The following is a 19,147-nucleotide window of genomic DNA, read 5'->3' as shown; positions in this document are numbered from 1 at the left end:
GGGAATGTATGTGCCACTCACATCTCACTCAGCTCCAGTGGCACTGGTGCCTCAGCCCCTGCTATGGTAGCTGGCACTATGGTTGTGCCTCAGCCACAACAGCAAGAGCATATGCCTTGTAGTGCTTCGGCCCCAGCTGCAGTAACTCACAGTCACTTGCACCTCAGCTCTGGGGAAAACAGTTTGCAGTTCTCTTACACCTCAGCCCTGGCACCCAGGGACTCCAGGACAGTGTACAGTCTTTTGGGGACTGGGCTTTAAATGGCATCTTGCTGTAGCTGTTTAGTTCTCAGGAAGTATGGGGAACCCAGTGCAAGCTCCCTTCTGGAGTAGTGCCATTGAACTATCTCCTGACACCACCCATGTTATATTTCAGGGACTGCAAGGGCTGAGGAGCTCTCCCATGGCTAGAACTGCAGAATCCTTTCATGGTGGAAATGTGGACCACTGAGGGTCTCTTGCTTACCTTTTCCCCATGCTGGGGGGTCTCTCTCAGTTCCCTGCCAATCCCAGCTGAACAAGCTGCCTTGCTTCTTTTTCCTTCCTTGTTTCCTGTCTCTTTTCTGTGATTTCCAGTGTTCTGCCTTGGATAATCTATTCAAAGTGTGATTACTCTCTATTTTTGTTCTTAATGGAAGAGGTGAGTACAAAATGCCTCTAGTCAGCCATTTTGATTGGGTCTTCCTGGATTTTCTTATTTCTGTAAAAATGCGACTATGCTTTTGATAGATTTTACATTGACTCTGTAGTTGGCTTTGGGTTGTATCTACATCTTAATGTCAATCCATGAACATGGGATATCTTTCTATTTATTTAGGTCGTCTTTAATGTTTTACAGCAACATTTTGTAGTTTTCAAGACACACTTCTTTTGCCTCCTTGGTTAAATTTATTCCTAAGCACTTTTTCTTTTTGATGCCATTGTAAATGATACCATCTTTAAAATTTTCTTTTCAGATTGTTCATTGCAAGTGCATAAAAATACAACCAATTTTTTTAAACAGATAGGGTCTCACTATGTTACCCAGGCTGGCCTCCTTGAATTCCTGCCTCAGCGTCCCAAGTAGCTGGGACTACAGTTATGTCACTGTGCCCAGCTAAATACAACTGATTTTTTTTTGTGTGATTTTATATCCTGCAGCGTTGCCAAGTTTATTTATTAGCTCTTTTTTTTTTTTTTTTTTGTGGATTCAAGTTTTTTGCTTGCTTTTTTTGAGAAGGAGTCACACTCTGTCACCAGGCTGGAGTACAGTGGCATGATCTCAGCTCACTGCAACCTCCGCCTGCCAGGCTCAAGTGAGTCTCCTGCCTCAGCCTCCTTAGTAGCTGGGACTAAAGGCATGTGCCACCATGCCCAGCTAATTTTTGTATTTTTAGTAGAGACAGGGTTTCATCATGTTGGCCAGGGTGGTCTCGATCTCTTGACCTCGTGATCTGCCTGCCTTGGCCTCCCAAAGTGCTGAGATTACAGGCGTGAGCCACTGCACCCGGCCTCAAGTTTCTACATATATGACCATGTCATCTGTGAACAAAGATCATTTTACTTCTTTCTTTCGAACTTGGATACTTTTATTTATTTATTTATTTATTTACTTAGCCTAACTGTTCTGGCTAGAACTTCCAATACTGTTTTGAACAGAAGTGGCAAAAGTGGGCATCTTTATTTCATTCCTGATTTTAGGGGAAAAGTTTTTGGTCTTTCACCACTGTTGAGTATGATGTTAATTGCGGGCTTTTCATATATGGTCTTTATCATATTGTCATATTCCTAGTTATTGAATGTTTATCGTCATGAAAGCATGTTGACTTGTCAGACGCTCTTTCTGCTTGAATTAGGATGATGTGTTTTATTCTCTTTATTCTTTTAATGTGGTGTATTACATTGATATTCATGTGCCAGGCAATCCTTGCATTGCAGGGATAAATCCCACTTGGTCGTGAGGTATAATCCTTTTAGTATGCTGCTGAATTTGGCTTGCTATTTTGTTGCCGATTTTCTTATCTATATTCATAAGGGATATTAGTCTGTAGATTTCTTTTCTTGTAGTGCCCTTGTCTTGCTTTGGTGTCAGGGTAATGGTGACCTCATGAGTTAAGAAGCATTTACTCCTCTTTAATATTTTTGGAGGAGTTTGAAGAGAACTGGTGTGTTAATTCTTCTTTCAATATTTGGAAGAATTCACCAGGGGTCCTAGACTTTTCACTGTTGGAATGTTTCTGATAACAGATTCAATCTTCTTACCAATTATTGATATATTTTGGTTTTCTATTTCTTCATCAGTTGATTTTGGGAGAGTGTGGGTTTCTAGGAATTTCATCTAGGTTACCCAATTTATTGGCACATAACTGTTAATAGTAGTCTCTTATATTCTTGTGAAAATATATTCATGTGAAAATGTAACATCCCCTCTTTCCTTTCTGATGTTACTAATTTAAGTCTTCTCTTTCATTCTTATTTAAAGGTTTGTCAGTTTTGTTTTTTCAAGAACCAACTTTTGGTTTCATTGATTCTCTATCTCTGCTCTAACCTTTATTTCCTTCCTTCTGGTAACTTTGGGTTTTGTTTGCTCTTTTCTAGTTCTGTAAAGTGTACATTTAGGTTACTGATTCGAGATCTTTAAAAAAAAAAGTTTAAGACATGGGGTCTCACATTGTCACCCAGGCTGGAATGCAGTGGTGCAAGCATAGCTCACTATAAGCCCAAACTCCTGGTAAACAATTCTCCCAGCTCAGACACCTGAGTAGCTGGCACTACAAGAACATGCCACCACACCTGGCTATTTTTTTACTTTTTTTGCAGAGACAGGATCTTACTTTGTTACCCAGGCAGGTCTCAAACTCCTGGCCTCAAGTGATTCTCCTGCCTTGGTCTCCCAAAGCACTGGGATATAGGTGCAAGCCACCATGCCCGACTGAGTTTTATTTTTTATTTTTTGAGACAGAGTTTCACTCTTGTTGCGCAGGCTGGAGTGCAATGGTGTGGCCTCAGTTCACTGCAACCTCCGCCTCCTGGGTTCAAATGATTCTCTCGTCTCAGCCTCCCTAGTAGCTGGGATTACAGGCGCCTGCCACCATGCCCAGCTAATTTTTGTATTTTTAGTAGAGACAGGGTTTCACTATGTTGGCCAGGTTGGTCTCGAACTCCTGACCTCCAGTGATCCACCTACCTTAGCCTCCCAAAGTGCTGGGATTACAGGCATGAGCCACTGCACCCAGCATGAGATCTTCTTTTTTAATGTATGCATTTACTACAAATTTACCTCTTAGGATTGCTCTCACTATGTGCCATAAGTTCTGGTATGTTGTGTTTTCATTTGTCTCAAGGTATTTTTTAATTTCCCTTATGATTTCTTCTTTGACCCACTAGTTTTTAAATAGTGTGCTAATTTCCACATATTTGTGTATTTCCAGTTTTCTATTTTCAATGTCTAGTTTCATTCCACTGAAATTGGAAATGCACTCTGTATAATTTCAGTTTTTAAAAATTTATTAACACTTGTTTCATGGCTTAACATATGGTTTATCCTGGAGAATATTCCATGTGAATTTGAGAAGACTGTGTATTCTGCTGTTGTTGGGTGGTATTCTGTTTATGTCTATTTGGTTTAATTTGCTTAGAGTGTTGTTCAAATCCTCTGTTTCCCGACTGATCTTCTATCTGGTTTCTATATCCATTGTTGGACATGGAGTATTAAAGTCTCCAACTATTTTTGTATCTCTCTCCCTTTAATTCTGTCATTTTGGTTTCACATGTTCTGGAGCTCTGTTAGAGATATGTAGTACATCTTTTATCAATATAATATCCTTCTTTGTCTTTTGTAACCTTTCTTGATTTAAAGTTTATTTTGTGTGCCTTTTTCAAAAGAGCATGCTGGAGGTGAAGAAGGAAGCTCTTGGCTTTCCTAAAGCTGATCCCAAAGTGAAGACTTTGAAGGCCAAGAAGGTAGTGCTGAAAGGCATCCACATAGCCAACAACAACAACAACAAAAAGATCCACACATCACCCACCTTCCTGTGGCCCAAGACATTATGACTCCAAAGGCAGCCTCAGTATCCTCAGAAGATCACTACCAGGAGAAATAAGTTTGACCACTATGCCATCATCAAGTTCTCACTGACCAGTGACCACTGAGTCTGCCATGAAGAAGACAGAAGACAACAATACACCTGTGTTCACTGCGGACGTTAAAATCCAAAAAGCACCAGATCAGACAGGCTGTGAAGCAGCTCTATGACACTGATGTGATCAAAGTCAACACACTGATCAGGGCTGATGGAGAGAAGAAGGCATATGTTCAACCGGCTCCTGATTACAATGCTTTCTATATTGCCAACAAAACTGGGATTATCTCAGCTGAGTCTGGCTGGCTAATTCTAAATTATATATTTTATATATATAACATATGCATATGTTAACATATATATAACATATGCAAGTTATATAGAATATATAATTGTATATATTTACTATATATATATTTTTTTCTCCAGGAAAAAATAGATTATTTTGTCTAGTGATAATATAGCCACCTCAGCTGTCATATGGTTGCTATTTTCTAGGTGTATCTTTTTCTATCCTTTTACTTTCAACCTCCTTATGTCCTTATATCTAACATGAGTCTCTTAAGACAGCATATAAACACTTTATTTTTTTTACTCCAATCTGCCAATCTTTCTTTTTAATAGAAGAGCTTAATCCCTTTACATTTAATGTGATTACTGATCAAGGATTTAATTCTGCCATTTGGCTATTTGTTTTTCATTTGTCTTATACGTTTTTGATTCCTCAATTCCATTACTACTTCCTCTTGTATTTATTTGTCCATAATGTACTGTTTTGATTCTGTTTTGTTTGCAATGCACTAATTTGTTTTATTACACAGATTACATCTTACTACATTCTATGCCCATTAATATAGATTTATAATTTTTTAATGAATTTGTCTTTTAAATTATAAAGCACAAAGAGAAAAAGTTATAAACCAAAAGTACAATAGTACTGGCTCTTATATATACCTCTAAAGTTATCTTAACTACTGCTCTTTATTTTTTCTTACGGCTTCAAGTTTCTGTTCAGTATCCTTTCATTTCAGCCTGAAGGACTCCCTTTAGCATTTCTGCTAGGGCACGTCTACTAGAAATAACTCCTTCAATTTTATTTCGAAATGTCTGGATTTCTCTTTCATTTTTGAAAGACAGTTTTGCCACATATAGAAATCTTGGTTTAGAGGTTTTTTTTTTCTTTCACGACTTGAGATATATCATCTTGCTGCCTTTGGGCTTCCAAGGTTTTTGATGAATTGGCTGTTAATCTTGTCGAAAATTCTTTGTATGTGACGAGTTGCTTCTCTCTTGCTTTCAAAATCCTGTCTTTAGGTTTTGACAATTCTAATATGTCTTGTGGACCTGAGTTCATCCTGCTTGGATTTTATTAGCTTTTTGGATGTGTAGATTCATGTCTTTCATCAGGTTTGGGAAATTTTCTATCATTATTTCTTGAAATATTCTTTCTGTCCCTTTTCTTTTTCTGGGATTCCTATATGAGTATATTAGTATGAATATACTAATGAATATAATAACTATATGAATATATGAGTATATTAGTATGTTTGATGATGTCCCACAGCTCTTTCAGGTTTTTTTTCTATATATTTTTTTCTTTCTGTTCCTTTGGATAATTTCAATTATTTTCTCTTCAAATTCACTCTTCTCTTCTTTTGCATGCCCAAATCTTTGTTGAATCCCTCTAGTATGTTTTCCATTTTAGGGATTATACATTTTAGCTCTAGAATTTGTTTGGTTCCTTTTTATAATTTCTATCTCTTTATTGATATTCTCATTTTGTTCATGCACGGTTTTCCTGATTTCCTTTAGTTCTTTGTCCATGGTTTCCTTTAGCTCATTGAACATACTTAGGATAGATGATTTAATGTCTTTGGGTAATAATCCCAATGGCCTTCCTCAAGGATGGTGTCTGTCAATTTTTCTCCTGTGAATAGACCATATTTTTCTATTTCTTTTTATGTTTTGTAATTTTTTGTTGAGAACTGGACATTATGAGTATTACATTGTGGTAACTGAGAATCTAATTCTCTCATGCCTCAGAGATTGTTGATTTTTGTTTATTGAGGGCTAGAGCCAACTATTTGTGACTTTTCCAACTATTTCTGTGAAGTGTGTATTCTTTGCGGTATGGGGTCAGTGAAGTTTCTGTTGTGATATCTCTGTGGTTAACCAGTGACCTAAGATTTCCTTAAATATCTGGCTTGCCAAAAGGAGGAATAAAGAAAAAAAAAGGTACTGTCTCTTTAAAACCCCTTGTGGCTAGAAAGCTCCTTCTGCCCAAGGGAGCTGAGACAATGATCAGCCTCTGCACTGGCCCCCTCAGTGATTAAATGCAGTAATCAGCAATCAAAACATAAAAACTATATATATATATAAAAAATATGTTTTTTTGAGATGGAGCCTCACTCTGTTGCCCAGACTAGAATGCAGTGGTGTCATCTTGGCTCACTGCAACTTCTGCCTCCCAGGTTCAAGTGATTCTCTTGCCTCAGCCTCACAAATAACTGGGATTATAGGCACTCACCACCATGCCTGGATAATTTTTGTATTTTTAATAGAGACGGGGTTTTACCATGTTGGCCAGGCTAATCTCAAACTCCTGACCTCAAGTGATCCACCCACCTCAGCCTCCCAAAGTGCTGGGATTACAGTTATGAGCCACCACACCTGGCCACAAAAACTTGACTTTTGGAGGACAAAGTTGTTATTGCCCACCCTGGCACCAACAGTCTGCACCAGGAACATTTTCCACAGTTGCCTACTGCAGAGCTTGGGGATGCTGCTATGTGAAACAAAAAAAAAACCCATCAAAATTTATAAGCCTCTCTATCAAGCTCTTCCCTGGATGTTGCAAGTGTTCAACTAGACTTCTGAGTCCCAAAACAGTTGCTTGAGACATTTACTGCCAGTTCAATTGTTTTGGTGGAGGAAAGGATTCCTGGTGCTGCTACTGCCATAACATCTTCCATAACATCATTCTCCATGTAAGCTTTTGTAATAAACTTGTTCAAACATCCTCATCTCTCTTGAGCATGACACCCTGGCCTACTGGTATATCACAAGAAGCATAGAGCTGGGTATAACATAATGGCCAACTTAGCAACTTGGACAAGACTTGCAGGAGAGACTACCTGCTCTGCATTATAAAAAGGTCAAACCAGCTGTAAAAACCTGTTGTTCTGACTCCAGGGTGTGCCACCAGCTACTTTATAAAGCAGGCTGTGAGCTGTGGGCCCCAAAGGAGGGGAGTGTTTTGTTGTACTCTTGCCCTACTGAAAACATGTCTGGAGTTGGAGGAGGCCATAAGGGAGCCAGTGGCCCTGTGTACTCCAACCCTAACTGCTGACTAGTGACTTTAGGCTCCACCAGGTGTTTGCTCTCACTGTGGGCTTTGTGGAACCGGATTTTGCCTTAGTATGTGAACATGAGAAGAATAGGCTTTCTGCAAATGCTAAACCGATGGATGACGTGGTACTCCCTGCCCCCACCACCCCACCAAATTATGGGCCAACAAGGAAGTCTCTTTTTCCTTAACTGAGTAAAGAAATAACAGCATAACTATGTTTCAAATTGTTGTGTTCAAATGAATTTAAAATATTCAGAGAAAGAAAAAGAATTTTGTCCTTTTTAAGACATCCTAAGTAGAAAGCAACTGAGGTGGAGGAGCTGGGATTTGCCAGGCCAAAATAAACAAACAACAATCGTTGGCTATTGTATGGAAACAATGGAACACCATCCAGGAAATTCTGTGGGATTTCTGAGGGATAGGGCACGACAGTTGGCCCTGGGGATGAGGTGCCAAACACAAGGCCCCACACTGAGGCAGCTCATGCCAAAGTCACTAGGGAACCATCACATTGCCCAACACCACAGATACTGTCTCCTGTACCCCCTCCCACCATTGCCAACTCAACTAGCAACGCTGCCATTTTGGAACCCCCAATCCCTTCAGCTTCTACAACACTCCGCCCTCCTGGCTCTCACCTGAGCTTCTGGCTGCCCTCTGATGGGGTCTCTAATGAGAACACAAATGTCAAAGGGTAAGGAGGGAAGGGAGAGGCTGGGAACTCAGTGACCAGGAACCTAGAAAATCAACACGTAATAACATGACTTGTCTGTGGCTTCAAAACTATGTCTTAAATAAAAATAACCTTCTATAATACATTTTGCTTTTGAGTATGATCTAGAGAAACTGAGGAACAAAATTCAAGCTTTTGATTCCATATGTGTCAAAGAAGGAAGGTGATTTCCCATTATAATAAACATTTCTTCTACATCAGGAATAATGAGAGAAACACAAGACTTTCATCATTGGAAAAAAGCACATTATGTATCTAAGGACAATTAAAGGCTCTCTTTCCTTTTGTTCATCAATTTGAGCTGAATTTCAATTCATGTCCTATTGCTCTCTCCTACCCAGTGGCTGTGGATCTGCCTGACTCAGAGGATGTTTTGACCTGCTTCCTATTGCTAAGAAATGGCTAAAAAAGCTTGGACCCTTTAGGGTCACCATGTTCCTTCCCCTGTGCAGGTTTTTAAAAACACATGAAACAAAAAACAGCTCTCAACCATTTATCATATTATGTTCCTATGGCTCCTGCTGCTAGTTGTCCTCTGAAGCAGCCAGGCAGTTAATGCTGCTGCCAGGCAGTCTTAGAGACAGCAGATGACCCTGTGCAGTAAATTCAGCGCCCAACCATAAGTGCATCCGCCCCTTACCCACATAGGATAGCCATGACCCCTGTGGACTCCTTACCGAGCTGACGTCCAGCCTGGGGACTCGATGTGTCAAAGGGCTCTGAGCTGGCCTCAGGGACACTGGGCTCCCACGATTCACTGTTCTCAGACACCTCTGAATAGGTGTCACCCATCCCTTTGTGAACTGCTGTGAGCTCACCAGTACCAGGGCCCTGGTCCTCACTGCCTGTGTCTGCCACGGCTCTGGTCTCCTCCCCCATTTTCTCAGCAAACCACTGCTTGACCTGCTGGGAGCTCATCTGAGTCTTGTCACAGAGGTTCTGCAGGTCCTCTTCATACAGCATCTTGTGTGTTATGTAATAGTCCTGCAGGAGCTCCCGGTTGCCAGGGGCAATTACCAGTAGACCTGGTGGAAAGTTGCCTCGCTTATAGTCTTCGTACCACTTGAGTTGGCCATTCTTCAATGCGTACCTGCTGTCTCCAAACCAGCGCACCACCTCCGGCCGCGGCAGACCTGTCTGGGCCATGATGGAGTCATAGTCCTGGTTGCTCGGCCACTGTGTCTGGACAAAGAGCTGCCGCAGCAAGTGCCGCTGCTGGGCAGTCTTTTTGCAGCTCACTTTGCCTGGGAGCTGCTCTGCCAGTTTGTTTGACCCATCATCCTCAGGGTCACAGGCACCCAGCCCTGGAATCTCATTCCTGCCATTGGCTTCAGTGACCCGCAGGTTCTTCAGGTTGATTTTAATGGGGCTGACTTTGCGCTCTGCCAAGATATGACTGCTGGGCATTTCCAGAGAGCCATTTTCACCAGATACCCTTAGCTCACTGGCCAAATCCTCTTCTCCACCCTCATCCTCAACAGCCTCCTCTTCTTCCTGAGAGGCATTCTCCTCGGCCTTCTTGGTCTCCTCAGCATTCACTTTTTTCCGTCTCTCTGAAAACCAGCTATCAATTTCTCGTCGGGTCATTTTGGTTTCACTTCTCAGGCGGTCCAGTTCCTCATCAAGAGGAAGAGGGTTTTGTGCAAAACTGCTCTCCAGGGCTCTGAGCTGCTCAGGGGCTCGCTCCTTGTATTTGGTTGGTGTGAAGTCAGGAGTCTGGTGCCAAGATTGTCGTTTGGCAGAAGGGTGGGTTGCTAGTGTGGCTGTTGTCGGGACGCAGGTTACCTCAGGGACCTTGGACGATGGGGAGAAGGACACCTCTGGTACAGAGTCAATGATCATGGAGCTGTGATCTCCAGGCATCGTCACTCTGGAGCCCTTCAAGTTCCGGCAGTGGTATCTACGGTCACTGAACCATTTCCGTACCTCTCTGGTACTGAGGCCCGTCACTTTGGTGAGATGCTCAACTTCGCTCTGCCCTGGGAACTGGTTCCGACAGAAGCTCCCTTTCAGAGCTGACAGCTGTTCATGAGATTTCTTGTTTTTGTAGATGCTAGCATCAAGGAAGGCTTGGGAAGTTATACTGGGACAGGCCGTGAGGAGCGACTGGGCCGCATTGACCACCTTCACAGCTGACGTTGTATTTGAACACACAGTGTTAATGGGTGCCACACCTGGCTGCTTGGGCACAGATGTTACCGTGAGGGGGAGAGAGGAACTTGTTGCTTGCAACCCATTGGCCATCAATGGCTGAGTGACCAGAAGTCCCCCTCCTGTACCCTCTGGCTGCCCCACAACATGACCTGGGAGAGCGGCCTGGATGAGATGCTGTACATTGCCAGCACTGGCGACGAGTGGGGTATTTAGAACCGTAATTGTGGGCTGAGGCACAGACTGGATGACTGTATTGAACATCTTTTTCCGGGCATCCTCAATCTCCTCAGGGGACCAGCTGATCCCCTGCTTCAGCCTTTGGGCTGTGAACCAGATCTTGAGCTGTTCTTCTGGATACTTGGTCACCACAGTCAAATAGCAGAGCTCGGCTTTGGTGGGGTAGGGGAACTTGTGGAAGGAGTTCTTCAGGAAGCTGTTAGAGTCCATGGCTGCATTGTACGTTGGAATGCTACTCAGGGGGATCATCACTTTGGGAAGGGCCTTGGCTGTGGGCAGTGGCTGGTGGGCATGGTGTTGGGTATGCACTGGGGGCTGCTGCTGGAGCGAGAGGAACTGTGCTATGCCAGCTGGCAAAACTGGCACTGTTCCTATCAGGGGCCCGTTGGCAGCATGGGGGTTTTTTGCAGAGCTGGCAGATGCCTGGCTGACTGGAACTGCCCCATTGATGAAGGAATGGTCCCCCTCTCTCACCTCCATTTCTCCAGTCGACAGCTTTGGTAAGGCCTCACCCACAGGCTGGCTAGGGACATTCTCCTTGAGTGTATGAATTTTTTTGGCTTCAGCTTTGCCTTTCATTATCTTCATGATTGGAGTTTTGGTAATGATGATTTCTGCCTGTCCATCGGCCCCTTCGGCACTGGGCTCACCTGCTAAGTCAGGAGTGCTGGTGCTCTCAGGGACGCTCTGCTCCACAACCACATGATTGTCTGGCTTGGCCACATTCCACACAAAGCTGGCTTCCCCGGAGTGACACGTGGCATTGTGCAAGGAAAGCCCCTCAGGGCTTTTTGCCAGAAAACTGCACCCACTGCATACAAAAGTTGGGTCTTTATTAAAGTCTGTGTGCTCTGAGTTCATATGTCCCACAAACTGAGTCATATCATGGGATCTGAAATCACAGTATTTACAGGAATACAAATAGCCATCTAAAGTGCTCCGATGCCCATTGGCCAGTGTAGAGCCATCAGTACTGCTGGGGTTCTGCGCTGCCTCACTGCTGGCAACAGGTGCTTCTGGGGGCAGATCCTGCTGGGGTCCTTCAGGCAAGGTCTCAGCGGGCTGGGCCTCCATGCTGGCATCCTGCACCACCACCGTCTTCACTGGGATCATGCATGGTGTGGTGGATTTCCTCTTGCTGGCCATGGTGACAATCACTGGGTGATCAGCAGTTGAGAGCTTGTCCCATCAGGGGCCTCACAATACAAGTTCCAGCTTCTCGATGAGGGCCAAAGAAACAGTTTGTAAGTGCAGCTTTTTCAGTTGTTTGCAGAAAGCAGGTTTTCCCTATTCAATCTAAGGAAAGGGAGAAAAAAATGATTAAATTCTCTTAAATGCTTTCTGTATATTTCTCAGATACCCAGAGACATTCCACTGCTTGCCTTCTACCATCTAGGTGTTTTCACAGTAAGTTCAATCAGCAACTTGGATGAGAAGTCTGAGTTAGGAACCCCCTAATGACAAAAACTGGACCCTGAAGAATGACCTGGGGATGGTCCAATACCAACTGATAGACTTAAGCAAGGTATTTTTGTTTCATTCCCACCACCCACTACATATCGTTGCATTAAGTAACTCAGATTAAAAAACAAAAACACACTCTTTTTGGACCTCCAAATTAATTCTGACCATGTCAGAGTGAGAACAAAAGATCCTAGTGTAATTCTTGTTTACATTTTGGGCCAACATGGGTTTTTCTTTTCATAGCCTTCCCACAGATGAGAACAAGATGACGCCTCTGTCTCTTCCAAGCCAGGCCCAGGGACCAAGTTAGCTGCAGTGTGTGAACGGAAGGGGGGGGGGTGGGCGGGGGTGCCTGGGAAGACTGGCTGCTGTAAGAGCCAGGCCTCTGTGGCCTTTCCTTGCCTGCCACACTTATTCTAGGCCACAGAAAAGCGATCACCTTACAGTTACTGGCTGTACATACCCCAGACCATTGTTACTCAGATGAAACCAAAGGTCAGAGGGTCAGGGAATCCACAGAACCACTTTGTGGCCCAGCAAGCTGTACATTCTCCATCTGTGTACAAGAACTCAAAGTGTGGTCTCACCTTGAGTGCCCGACCTTGTAACTGTGCTTTTTCTTCATTATTTTTTTGGGTACCTTTATTGTTTCATAAAAAACTATTACATCTCTGAGCTCTTTGAAACATATTTCATTTTATTTTACTTTTTCAAACAAAGTCTCCCTCTGTTGCCAAAGCTGGAGTGCAATGGTGCGATTATGGCTCACTGCAGCCTTGACCTCCTGGACTCAAGTGATCCTCCTGCCTCAGCCTCTCGAGTAGCTGGGATTACAGGCATGTGCCAACACAACTGTCTAGTTTTTTATTTTTTGTAGAGACAAAAAATAGTAGTAGTGAGGGTCTCTCACCACATTGCCCAGGCTGGTCTTGAACTCCTGGGCTCAAATAATCCTCCCACCTTGGCCTTCCTAAGTGCTGGAAATACAGGCATGAGCCACTATGCTAAGCCCTCTTTGAAACTTATTTCAAAAGCTGAGTTGATTCATTTACTTATGTATAAAGTAATTGTAATAATTGTTTCACAGGGAGATTCCAAGATGGCCGAACAGGAACAGCTTCAGTCTGCAGCTCCCAGCGTGAACGATGCAGAAGACGGGTGATTTCTGCATTTCTAACTGAGGTACCAGGTTCATCTCACTGGGGCTTGTCAGAGAGTGGGTGCAGCCCACAGAGCAGGGCGGGGCATCGCCTCAACCAGGAAGCACAAGGAGTTGGGGAATTCCCTCTCCTAGGAAAAGGAGGCTGTGACAGATGGTACCTGGAAAATCAGGACACTCCCACCCTAATACTGCACTTTTCCAACGGCCTTAGCAAACGGCACACCAGGAGATTATACCCGCACCTGGCTCGGAGGGTCCCAAGCCCACAGAGCCTTGCTCACTGCTAGCACAGCAGTCTGAGATCGAACTGCAAGGTGGCAGCGAGGCTAGGGGAGGGGCATCCACCATTGCTGAGGCTTGAGTAAGTAAACAAAGCAGCCGGGAAGCTTGAGCTGGGTGGAGCCCACTGCAGCTCAAGGAGGCCTGCCTATGTCTGTAGACTCCACCTCTGGCAGGGCATAGCTGAACAAAAGGCAGCAGAAATTTCTGCAGACTTAAATGTCCCTGTCTGACAGCTTTGAAAAGAGTGGTGGTTCTCCCAGCATGGAGTTTGAGATCTGAGAACGGACAGACTGCCTCCTCAAGTGGGTCCCTGACCCCCAAGTAGCCTAACTAGGAGGCATCTCCCAGTAGGGGCCGACTGACACCTCATACAGCCAGGTGCCCCTCTGAGACGAAGCTTTCAGAGGGAGGATCAGACAGCAACATCTGCCATTCTGCAATATTTGCTGTTCTGCAGCCTCCACTGGTGATACCCAGGCAAACAGGTCTGGAGTGGACCTCTAGCAAACTCCAACAGACCTGCAGCTGAGGGTCCTGACTGTTAGAAGGAAAACTAACAAACAGAAAGGACATCCACACCAAAACCCCATCTGTACGCTACCATCATAAAAGACCAAAGGTAGATAAAACCACAAAGATGGGGAGAAACCAGAGCAGAAAAGCTGAAAATTCTAAAAATCAGAGTGCCTCTTCTCTTCCAAAGGAACACAGCTCCTCACCAGCAACAGGACAAAGCTGGATGGAGAATAACTTTAACGAGTTGAGAGAAGAAGGCTTCAGACGATTGGTAATAACAAACTTCTCCAAGCTAAAGGAGGATTTTTGAACCCATCGCAAAGACGCTAAAAACTTTGAAAAAAGATTAGATGAATGGATAACTAGAATAAACAGTGTAGAGAAGTCCTTAAGTGACCTGATGGAGCTGAAAACCATGGCACGAGAACTATGTGATGCATGCACAAGCGTCAGTAGCCGATTTGATCAAGTGGAAGAAAGGGTATCACTGATTGAAGATCAAATGAATGAAATGAAGCAAGAAGAGAAGTCTAGAGAAATAAGAGTAAAAAGAAATGAACAAAGCCTCCAAAGCCTCCAAGAAATACGGAGAAAAGACCAAATCTACATCTGACTGGTGTACCTGAAAGTGATGGGGAGAATGGAACCAAGTTGGGAAACATTCTGCAGGATATTATCCAGGAGAACTTCCCCAACCTAGCAAGGCAGGCCAACATTCAAATTCAGGAAATACAAAGAACATCACTAAGATACTCCTCGAGAAGAGCAACTCCAAGACACGTAATTGTCAGATTCACCAAAGTTGAAATGAAGGAAAAAATGTTAAGGGCAGCCAGAGAAAAAGGTCACGTTACCCACAAAGGGAAGCCCATAAGACTAACAGCAGATCTCTTGGCAGAAACTCTACAAGCCAGAAGAGAGTGGGGGCCAATATTCAACATTCTTCAAGAAAATAATTTTCCACCCAGAATTTCATATCCAGCCAAACTAAGCTTCATAAGTGAAGGAGAAATAAAATCCTTTACAGACAAGCAAATGCTGAGAGATTTTGTCACCACCAGGTCTGCCTTACAAGAGCTCCTGAAGGAAGCACTAAACATGGAAAGGAATAACTGGTACCAGCCACTGCAAAAACATGCCAAATTGTAAAGATCATCAATGCTAGGAAGAAATTGCATCAACTAATGAGCAAAATAACCAGCTAACATCCTAATGACAGGACCAAATTCACACATAACAATATTAACCTTAAATGTAAATGGGCTAAATGCTCCAATTAAAAGACACAGACTGGCAAATTGGATAAAGAGTCAAGACCCATCAGTGTGCTGTATTCAGGAGACCCATCTCACATGCGGAGACCCATATAGGCTCAAAATAAAGGGATGGAGGAAGATCTACCAAGCAAATGGAAAACAAACAAAAGCAGGGGTTGCAATACTAGTCTCTGATAAAACAGACTTTAAACCAACAGAGATCAAGAGAGACAAAGAAGGCCATTACATAATGGTAAAGGGATCAATTCAACAAGAAGAGCTAACTATCCTAAATATATAAGAATCCAATACAGGAGCACCCAGATTCATAAAGCAAGTCCTTAGAGACCTACAAAGAGACTTAGATTCCCACACAATAATAATGGGAGACTTTAACACCCCACTGTCAACATTAGACATATCAACGAGACAGAAAGTTAACAAAGATATCCAGGAATTGAACTCAGCTCTGCACCAAGCGGACCTAACAGACATCTACAGAACTCTCCACCCCAAATCAACAGAATATACATTCTTCTCAGCACCACATCACACTTATTCCAAAATTGACCACATAGTTGGAAGTAAAGCACTCCTCAGCAAATGTAAAAGAACAGAAATTATAACAAACTGTCTCTCAGACCACAGTGCAATCACATTAGAACTCAGGATTAAGAAACTCACTCAAAACCACTCAACTATATGGAAACTGAACAACCTGCTCCTGAATGACTACTGGGTACGTAACGAAATGAAAGCAGAAATAGATGTTCTTTGAAACCAATGAGAACAAAAACACAACATACCAGAATCTCTGGGACACATTTAAAGCAGTGTGTAGAGGGTAATTTATAGCACTAAATGGACACAAGAAAAAGCAGAAAAGATCTAAAATTGACACCCTAACATGGCAATTAAAAGAACTAGAGAAGCAAGAGCAAATACATTCAAAAGCTAGCAGAAGACAAGAAATAACTAAGATCAGAGCAGAACTGAAGGAGATAGAGGCACAAAAAGCCCTTCAAAAAATCAATGAATCCAGGAGCTGGTTTTTTGAAAAGATCAAAATTGATAGACCATTAGCAAGACTAAGAAAGAAGAAAAGAGAGAAGAATCAAATAGACGCAATAAAAAAGGATAAAGGGAATATCACCACCAATCCCACAGAAATACAAACTACCATCAGAGAATACTATAAACACCTCTATGCAAATAAACTAGAAAATCTAGAAGAAATGGATAAAAACCTGGACACATACACCCTCCAAAGACTAAACCAGGAAGAATTTGAATCCCTGAATAGACCAATAATAGGTTCTGAAATTGAGGCAATAATAGCCTACCAACCAAAAAAAGTCCAGGACTAGATGGATTCATAGCCAAATTCTACCAGAGGTACAAAGAGGAGCTGGGACCATTCCTTCTGAAATTATTCCAATCAATAGAAAAAGAGGGAATCCTCCCTAACTCATTTTATGAGGCCAACATCATCCTGATACCAAAGCCTGGCAGAGACACAACAAAAAAAGAATTTTAGACCAATATCCCTGATGAACATCGATGCAAAAATCCTCAATAAAATACTGGCAAACTGAATCCAGCAGCACATCAAAAAGCTTATCCACCATGACCAAGTTGGCTTCATCCCTGGGATGCAAGGCTGGTTCAACATACGCAAATCAATAAACGTAATCCATCATATAAACAGAACCAAAGAAAAAAACCACATGATTATCTCAATAGATGCAGAAAAGGCCTTTGACAAAATTCAACAGCCCTTCATGCTAAAAACTCTCAATAAACTAGGTATTGATGGGACATCTCTCAAAATAGTAAGAGCTATTTATGACAAACCCACAGCCAATATCATACTGAATGGGCAAAAACTGGAAGCATTCCCTTTGAAAACTGGCACAAGACAGGGATGCCCTCTCTCACCACGCCTATTCAAAACAGTGTTGGAAGTTCTGGCCAGGGCAATCAGGCAAGAGAAAGAAATAAAGGCTATTCAATTAGGAAAAGAGGAAGTCAAATTGTCCCTGTTTGCAGATGACAACATGATTGTATATTTAGAAAACCCCATTGTCTCAGCCCAAAATCTCCTTAAGCTGATAAGCAACTTCAGCAAAGTCTCAGGATACACAATCAATGTGCAAAAATCACAAGCATTCCTATATACCAATAACAGACAGCCAAATCATGAGTGAACTCCCATTCACAATTGCTTCAAAGAGAATAAAATACCTAGGAATCCAACTTACAAGGGATGTGAAGGACCTCTTCAAGAAGAACTACAAACCACTGCTCAGCAAAATCAAAGAGGACACACACAAATGGAAGAACATTCCATGCTCATGGATAGGAAAAATCAATACTGAAAATGGCCATACTGCCCAAGGTAATTTATAGATTCAATGCCATTCCCATCAAGCTACCAGTGACTTTCTTCACAGAATTGGAAAAAACTACTTTAAAGGTCATATGGAACCAAAAGAGAGCCCATATTGCCAAGACAATCCTAAGCAAAAAGAACAAAGCTGGAGGCATCACACTACCTGACTTCAAACTAAACTACAAGGCTACAATAACCAAAACAGCATGGTACTGGTACCAAAACAGAGATACAGACCAATGGAACAGAATAGAGCCCTCAGAAATAATACCACACATCTACAACCATCTGATCTTTGACAAATCTGACAAAAACAAGAAATGGGGAAAGGATTCCCTATTTAATAAATGGTACTGGGAAAACTGGCTAGCCATATGTAGAAAGTTGAAACTAGATCCCTTCCTTACACCTTATACAAAAATTAATTCAAGATGGATTAAAGACTTAAATGTTAGACCAAAAACCATAAAAATCCTAGAAAAAAACCTAGGCAATACCATTCAGGCCATAGGCATGGGCAAGGACTTCATGACTAAAACACCAAAAGCAATGGCAACAAAAGCCAAAATTGACAAATGGGATCTAATTAAACTAAAGAGCTTCTGCACAGCAAAAGAAACCACAATCAGAGTGAACAGGCAACCTACAGAATGGGAGAACATTTTTACAATCTACCCATCTAACAAAGGGCTAATATCCAGAATCTACAAAAATCTTACACAAATTTACAAGAAAAAATCAAACGACCCCATCAAAAACTGGGCAAAGGATATGAACAGACACTTCTCAAAAGAAGACATTTAAACAGCCAACAGACACATGAAAAAATGCTCATCACTGGTCAGAGAAATGCAAATCAAAACCACAATGAGATACCATCTCACACCAGTTAGAATGGCAATCATTAAAAAGTCAGGAAAGGATGTACTGGAGAGGATGTGGAGAGAGTGCTGGAGAGGATGTGGAGAAATAGGAACACTTTTACACTGTTGGTGGGACTGTAAACTAGTTCAACCATTGGGGAAGACAGTGTGGTGATTCCTCAAGGATCTAGAATTAGAAATACCATTTGACCCAGCCATCCCATTACTGGGCATATACCCAAAGGATTATACATCATGCTGCTATAAAGATACATGCACACGTATGTTTACTGCAGCACTATTCACAATAGCAAAGACTTGGAATCAACCCAAATGTCCATCAGTGACAGACTGAATTAAGAAAATGTGGCACATATACACCATGGAATACTATGCAGCCATAAAAAGAGTGAGTTCATGTCCTTTGTAGGGACATGGATGAAACTAGAAACTATCATTCTGAGCAAACTATCACAAGGACAGAAAACCAAACACCGCATGTTCTCACTCATAGGTGGGAACTGAACAATGAGAACACCTGGACACAGGGTGGGGGAACATCACACACCGGGGCCTGTCGTGGCGTGGGGGGAGGGATAGCATTAGGAGATATATCTAATGTAAATGACAAGTTAATGGGTGCAGCACACCAACATGGCACATGTATACGAATGTAAC

At 42.5% G+C, this 19,147-nt stretch overlaps 1 protein-coding gene across 14 annotated transcripts in view; it reads right to left on the bottom strand.

Annotated features, from left to right (window-relative positions):
• The window catches only part of ZHX3 (zinc fingers and homeoboxes 3), a 140,888-nt gene that overhangs the window by 14,044 nt on the left and 107,697 nt on the right, over positions 1-19,147 (bottom strand). For 9 of the 14 annotated variants that reach the window (XM_050806631.1, XM_050806635.1, XM_050806638.1 and 6 more), the window contains 2 exons: positions 8,821-11,830; positions 8,049-8,147 (listed from right to left, as the gene is read on the bottom strand). In XM_050806631.1, coding sequence (XP_050662588.1) covers positions 8,098-8,147; positions 8,821-11,680 — 2,910 coding nt within the window. In that variant the 5' untranslated portion in view covers positions 11,681-11,830 and the 3' untranslated portion in view covers positions 8,049-8,097. The remainder of the gene's footprint in view (positions 1-8,048; positions 8,148-8,820; positions 11,831-19,147) is intronic. The other 5 variants (XM_050806642.1, XM_050806641.1, XM_050806643.1 and 2 more) reach the window with 1 other exon arrangement.

Source organism: Macaca thibetana, chromosome 10 (genome assembly GCF_024542745.1).
Source record: "Macaca thibetana thibetana isolate TM-01 chromosome 10, ASM2454274v1, whole genome shotgun sequence".
NCBI classification, from domain to species: Eukaryota; Metazoa; Chordata; class Mammalia; order Primates; family Cercopithecidae; genus Macaca; species Macaca thibetana.
The sequence above is the reverse complement of the archived record's forward strand: the minus strand, read 5'-3'. Positions and strand labels throughout refer to the sequence as shown.